Source organism: Sinocyclocheilus anshuiensis, unplaced genomic scaffold, assembly GCF_001515605.1.
Source record: "Sinocyclocheilus anshuiensis isolate Anshui unplaced genomic scaffold, SAMN03320099.WGS_v1.1 scaffold2090, whole genome shotgun sequence".
Classification (NCBI taxonomy): domain Eukaryota; kingdom Metazoa; phylum Chordata; class Actinopteri; order Cypriniformes; family Cyprinidae; genus Sinocyclocheilus; species Sinocyclocheilus anshuiensis.
The window spans coordinates 350,692-356,896 of NW_015560626.1; the positions used below are offsets into that span (position 1 = coordinate 350,692).

General features: G+C 40.2%; 2 protein-coding genes across 5 annotated transcripts in view; one reads left to right on the forward strand and one right to left on the reverse strand.

Annotated features, from left to right (window-relative positions):
* Window positions 1-1,107: 1,107 nt before the first annotated feature.
* LOC107681961 (TAR DNA-binding protein 43-like) lies at window positions 1,108-5,789 on the reverse strand. Of its 4 annotated transcripts, none has more exons than XR_001633320.1 (7): window positions 5,098-5,789; window positions 4,729-4,892; window positions 3,825-3,965; window positions 3,465-3,635; window positions 3,297-3,381; window positions 2,351-2,497; window positions 1,108-1,591 (listed from the first exon to the last, which is right to left on the reverse strand). XR_001633320.1 is itself a non-coding variant. In XM_016478336.1 (6 exons), exons 1-5 carry the CDS (start codon window positions 5,336-5,338, stop codon window positions 2,905-2,907), a joined length of 1,194 nt encoding a protein of 397 aa, XP_016333822.1. In that variant the 5' UTR covers window positions 5,339-5,789; the 3' UTR covers window positions 2,418-2,497; window positions 2,858-2,904. The 4 variants fall into 4 exon arrangements, 2 of the variants coding, with proteins under 2 accessions (XP_016333822.1, XP_016333821.1); XR_001633319.1 differs by having other exon boundaries at window positions 3,465-3,650; XM_016478336.1 differs by lacking the exon at window positions 1,108-1,591 and having other exon boundaries at window positions 2,418-2,497; window positions 2,858-3,381.
* A 70-nt stretch (window positions 5,790-5,859) lies between these two features.
* The window catches only part of LOC107681931 (uncharacterized), a 101,193-nt gene continuing 100,847 nt past the window's right edge, over window positions 5,860-6,205 (forward strand). Inside the window, exon 1 of the mRNA XM_016478304.1 lies at window positions 5,860-6,040. Within this exon, the coding sequence (XP_016333790.1) occupies window positions 5,979-6,040 (62 nt within the window). The 5' untranslated portion in view covers window positions 5,860-5,978. The remainder of the gene's footprint in view (window positions 6,041-6,205) is intronic.

Here is a 6,205-nt window from a genome sequence, read left to right on the forward strand (position 1 = left end):
CAATGAGGTGATAACTTAGCAGTTTTTGTAATTAAACGACAAGCTTGTTTGCAATGCTTCACAATCGCTCGCTCGCGGGTGCATGCGTTCGTTCTCTCTCTCTCTCGCTTTCTCTCTCCTTAATTCGAATTAATTTCAATAAATATCATATTTCACTAAAGAATTCTACCTCCAACGAGCTGTAGATAAAATAGTCTAACAAATTAAAATTACCGTTATTTTCCGGTCTTTATCCGTTCAGTCAGATTTTGTTCAAAGTCAAAACATCCATAACAGCCGTTGTCCATGCTGGCAAATAATAATGGCCATTCGACGTGAATTATATAAATAATTTTAACGGCCATTTAAAAGCCGAAGGTCTACCATGTGCATAGTAAAGCGATCACTGCAGACATTCCTTTTGGGAATTCATGTAAACACAGATATCGGATACCAGTCGTGTCTAAAGTGAATGTAAACAGCCCTGCCAAAAAATCGGATGTGCATTAAGACTTGCAGTGTAAACGCAGCCTCCGAGGCCCCAGGTGAGTGCACTGGTAAGTCATAGTACTTACCTGTATGACAAAATATTCATCCGCCCAGGACAGTAGTCCAGTAGCTTTCATTCATTTCAGCTTTATAGCAAAAAAAAAAAAACGTTTACTGAAGGATTTAAGAGAAAAAAAACAATTACATTACAGGTTAAACTTCAGCAACACTAGATGTCCAATAAACTAGGACTTTAAAGTTTATTATTAAATTGTTCAAGTTTAGTAAGAAAATTCACTCTTTAATATTATATTCAGCAGTTATTCACTTTAAGGTAAAACTATCTGCAGTTCTGCATGTTATACTGATATTTCACAAACAAGCCAAACAGCAAAACTACTACATAGTATGTTTGTGTTATACTAAAAACTAGTACTTTGCAATATACTAAACCAGTAGGTTAAATTCAGTGCGGTTTTTTTTTTACACTTCAAATCACCGACATTGTTGTACAATTACACAACCTTTCAGGTAAAAATAAAAACAGATACAGTTCCGCTGTGTATGTTTATTAAGTATTTTGAAAAATGGAAATCCTGCCAGTGATTCAAGTCATTGATAACACAAACCCCATTCACAAAATCCTATCTGTTTACCCACAACAGGACAGTGTATGAAAAATAGGCCTTTTCAGCTTTCACTAAACTATATTTACAATGGGATAGATCATGTAAAAGCAATCAAACAGAAGAAAGACTTAAAAGCAAGATCAATGACTGCATTGACGTCTTGCGTAAAATAGAGCTGGAAATACACGAGCATGGACATGAAGTCATTCGCAATGGGACTGATCCACAAACACACTGGTTTAACTCTGCTTTTAGATTGCCATGGACCGTCTTTAGTCATGCACCCCGGCCACTTGGGAATCGTCCATTGAAATTTCAAAAAGGGAAATCCAGGGAAATCTGGTTACAGTGAAGTGACGTAGTCTCTTTTCAGGTTAAAGGCATACAGCAGCAGTCTCCACAGATGGACTGTGTGAACTTCAGTCTTCAGCTCTCCCATTAGTGACTTCACTCAGGGTTCTGAGGTAAACCTGGGCCAGCCGAGTCCAACGTCCCTATACATGCGAATTAAATAAGTGTTTGCAATTCAATTAATGTCTTGAAGCAAATAAGCCACTATCAAAATAACTAGTCAAATTATTTTTTTATTTGAGTTCCCTTAGATTCACAAAACATATAAAAAGCATTCAAAACACAGAACAAAAGCAACCTCTTCTTGAAGCATTCTTCACTTTCATCATCAATACATCACCCCAGTTAAGCCACTCAGAACTCACGCTCGCCCCCATTCACCGCCCATTCCCAGAGCCCCGCTCACAGACAGCATCACATCACGTTCACACACGAGTTCAGTAACAGCGAGATAGAACACACACCATACAGAGCATTCACCTCAAATTAAGCAAGAACACAAATAGTTAGTAGATCACTTAAACATTCCACTACATTTTTTTTTTGGTTATTTTTTTTGTTTTAAATGCAGCTCTTTATATATGATTGCAATATAAGAAGGGGAGGAAGGTAGACAGAACAAGAGGGACGGAAGAATGTAAATGAATGTCCTTCTGATGGTCCTACAGAAAAAAAAACACTCGCTGCCTTCGTTCACACTCGCTCACACAGGTTCTTCTCACAGTCAGCATGTTGCTTTTCGGCATCGCACACTTGCGTTCAAGTTCTCTCTCTCTCTCAGTGCGTTCGCTCATTCAGTCTCTCACTCCTGGCGCACCAACAATCCATCACCATATCACTCTCAGCTCTCAAAAAAGCGGACAGATTTCATCCATGAAAAGGGGAAAAAAAAGACCACCCACCGTCTAACACAGTATATGCAGAGTGAAGCTGTGCTCTTTCATGGCAAAGCATTTACACATGGGAAGAAGGGAACTGATACTGAGATCGCTCGAACATTGCGGCCAACGAGGGGCTTCTTCCCGGGAAATTGGAAAAGAGGTGATGAACTGTAGAAGAGATTTATGAAGGCTTGACCATAAAAAACGTTGAGGGAAAAAAATGGCAGAAAACACAACTCAAATGGCTTTCCACATGGAGCATCTTTAAATGTACTGCATGTTGAGAGGGCACTGAAATGTAACAGATGCTCAGATATGTGGGCATACTGAAATAATGCCTGACACTAAATAAACTATATCCATAAGGGAAAAAAACTTCATTTCATTCCTAACAATTTCGACCACTCTAAATTAATCTTAAAGAGCAATCATTATATGTATACGAAGAACATTCAGTTTGACAAAATCAAAGGCAAATATTGAAGGGACATAATATCGGACTAAACTTTCTTCTCTCAAAATACTTACCATATAATCTAGATATTAGGATACTTCGAGACCCAATTGAAATCTCTCTACATTCCCCAGCTGGACTTTGTCTCCATGCTAGATCCAAAACCGGCGTTGAACCCACTGCTCGAGCCTGAATTGGTTCCCGCCCCCCACCCAAGACTAGCTGAGCTGCCGGTGTTGTAGTTATTGCTGCTTGTGTTGTAACTCTGGTTCTGATCTCTACTACCGCTGTTCTGCCCGCTAGGGGTTGTGCCGGTAGCGGCTGTCTGATTCTGCTGATTGGCCAGCATTCCCATCATGCCCCAGCTACTCTGAAGGGCTGCCTGAGCAGCTGCCATCATGGCTGGATTCAAGCTAAGGGCCCCAAAATTCACATTGCTGTTGGGACTGCGACTACTGCCAAAGCCCTGCCCCCCAAACCCCCCGAACCGCCCACGATCCATCATTTGCCTACTATTATTGTGCTTAGGCTCAGCGTTGGAGATGTGCACGCTGGTTCCTTTAATGATCAGGTCCTCACCGCACAGAGACTGGGCAACCTGGAGGAAAACAACCATGCATTAATTTGAGAAAAGAATGAGAGTAAGCCAAATAACGAGAACGAAAAATACAGAAGACCGACCTGATCGTCAGCAAAGGTGACGAAGGCAAAGGCTCGGAAAGGTTTGGGAATAAACACATCTGTGACTTCGCCGTACTGCATAAAAAACTGTCTAAGCTCATCGGTTGTCATGTCCTCAGTGCAGCGGCCCACAAATACTTTCCTGCTTCTCATAGGCTCATCCGGACCAGCCTGTTCCAGGAAAAACTAGATCATTTAATAGAAAACAGGGTCTACTCATGCAATGTTCACAACGGTAAGGGCATCACAAAACATTTGAAACAACTTATATGTTCGAATTTAAAACCTTTACTAATCTATAAGCGCAAGTATAACTTGTATATGAAAATGTTAACTATGTGTGCTATTACATGGAAATACCTTTGAGTTGGGAAGTTTGCAGTCGCACCATCTTCCATCAATCATATGCCGCTGGGACATGGCTTTTATTTGTGTTTCGTAGTCTGTAAATCTTACAAAGCCAAATCCTTTGGAATTTCCGGTTTTTGCATCTCTTTTCACCTGAGGGAACAGGTCATACATGACATTAATAGTAAACCCAAAAATGATAATTATATCATTATTTACTCTACCTTTTTAAAACATGTACGACTTTTCTTTCTTTCTAACCCCAAAGGAGTTGTTTAAAGCAGAATTCTGAGCTGCTCATTTCCATACAACAAAAGTGAATTATCAAACACTACTTCATTGTGGAAGATTTGTACCAGGAAAAAAAAAGCTATTTTTTTCATTTCCTATAGTGGAAATTCATCACAATTAACTTTTCTCCAAGTTCATTTAGCCTTTTCTAATCATGTCCACAATTTTCTGTGTATTTAGCAAGTGCCACAAAAGTCACCTAGATTTGTACCATTCCAATAAAGTACAAAAAAAAAGAAGTAGTTTTTTCCCTTCTAAAATTATTGAAAACATCAGAGGGTTAGGCAGGATTTTACATAAATATAGATTTAAAATTCCAGCCTGTTTTCCCATACAAAGCTATTGTAGTTTCAGAAGACATAATATTGCAGAAAAGTTATCATTGCCTACTGCCATGCTTTTTGTTTTTTTTTCCCCCCATTTTTGTAGGTTGACAGCCTAAAAAGCCCTTCGCAGCCCCCATCCACTTTCAATTAATGAAAGAGAGCAACATAAACATTGTTCAAAAATTCTTTATGCTCCACAGATGAAAACCCATCATATACAGGTTTGGAACCACATGAGAGCAAGAAAACTTATGTTTATGTTTGGGGTGAACTGTCCCTTTAGGTTTGTTCATACTAACCTGCACCATGATCACCTCTCCAAAAGTGCCGAAGTAATCTTTAAGGTCTTGCTCTGTTGTTTTCCATGGCAACCCAAGCACAATCAAATCTGATGTCTTCTGCACACCTCTCTTGATCTTCACAGCCGATGCAGCATCCATTTCATCCATCTTCCTCTTGTTATCTGAAAATGTATGGTATTTTATTATTATGGTTATTCGATTTATTTAAAGACAATCAACTAGATTGAATTTACATGCACAATATGCATTAGTAGTGGAATAAGTGTGTGAATGACATCAGACCATATTTTCTGTGCATCAACAAGTCCCAAATTATTTGATGTAACTGCAATCAAACAAACACAACACTACCATATCTGAGCTTACCTTTTGGATAATTGACCACATACACCAGATTGCCCCAGTCTGATTCGGGTGCATGAAGAACCCCCTCTGCTAGTCGGACCCCTCTCATGCACTGAGACACGGGGCTACGGTACCTAAGGCCGCAGGCACCGGGAAACTGCGCGGAGACGGTGGAGAGCAGCACGGTGCCGTCCTCCTCGGACGGGATCTCCATCGGCTCCTCGTTCTCGTCCTCCGCGACGCGAATGTAACACTCCGTCATGTTTAACGTTACACTGAGAGCGCGAGCTGTGCTAACAGCGTCCGAGCAGATAAATAATTCAGCTATAAGACAACAAACGGGGCTGAAACGGAAACGAGTACACCGGAAAGACCTCAGAAGTAAACACAACCACAAATCAGTTGGCAACAAGACTGATGTCTATTGTTTACGAGCGACTGTCGTCAAATAATGTAGTGTGCCACTAACTCAGCTAAGCTACTTGCTAACCGCGCGCACGATAGAAATGAATGGCTCGTAGCGTCGCACCCTGTTCCCGCCAATTGTCACCGTGTGCAAACACCTACTCATCGAATATACGTGATTATCTACCGATTGTGATTAAAACACGCAATGTAAAGTAATAAAAAAGAAAGAACGCGTGGACTAATGCATCCAGTTGCCGCTCCGACCCCCTAAACCGATAAAATGGCCACCCAGATGCGTCACTGAAGAAATGACATCATCCGTTTGGAGCGTCGCATCACAGCACGTGGAGGGGTTTGTAAATGTAAAACGTTGACTTTTTAAACGCATAACGTAGTTTGTGGTATACTGTTTCAGATGGTGTGATTTGATCGTGTTTGTTCGTGATCTTGATGGACCGGCAGTGTTGTTATTTTTACTTAAGGATGTTGAAATAATGTCAAATATGCAAGAATCCACTGTAGTATTGAAAGCTTCTCCTCATATCACATCTTACAGGTTTGTTACATCAGATTTAGAACAGACAAAAGCCCTGAAAAACAATGGATTTAATGGCAAAGGCTTTTATCATTACCAGTGTGCAACAGAGTTGATTAGAATAGTCTGTGTATGTATTACAAAACAAAACAAACTTGAAACAACTAAATATATTGGTTACTTTAA

Excerpts from the sequence above, each read along its gene's own strand:
- LOC107681961 (XM_016478335.1), bottom strand. The coding sequence starts at position 5,338 with ATGACGGAGTGTTACATTCGCGTCGCGGAGGACGAGAACGAGGAGCCG. Across the intron at positions 3,966-4,728 it reads GAGAGGTGATCATGGTGCAG|GTGAAAAGAGATGCAAAAAC; the intron begins GTTAGTATGAAC and ends CTGTTCCCTCAG. Across the intron at positions 3,651-3,824 it reads GCAAACTTCCCAACTCAAAG|TTTTTCCTGGAACAGGCTGG; the intron begins GTATTTCCATGT and ends TAAATGATCTAG.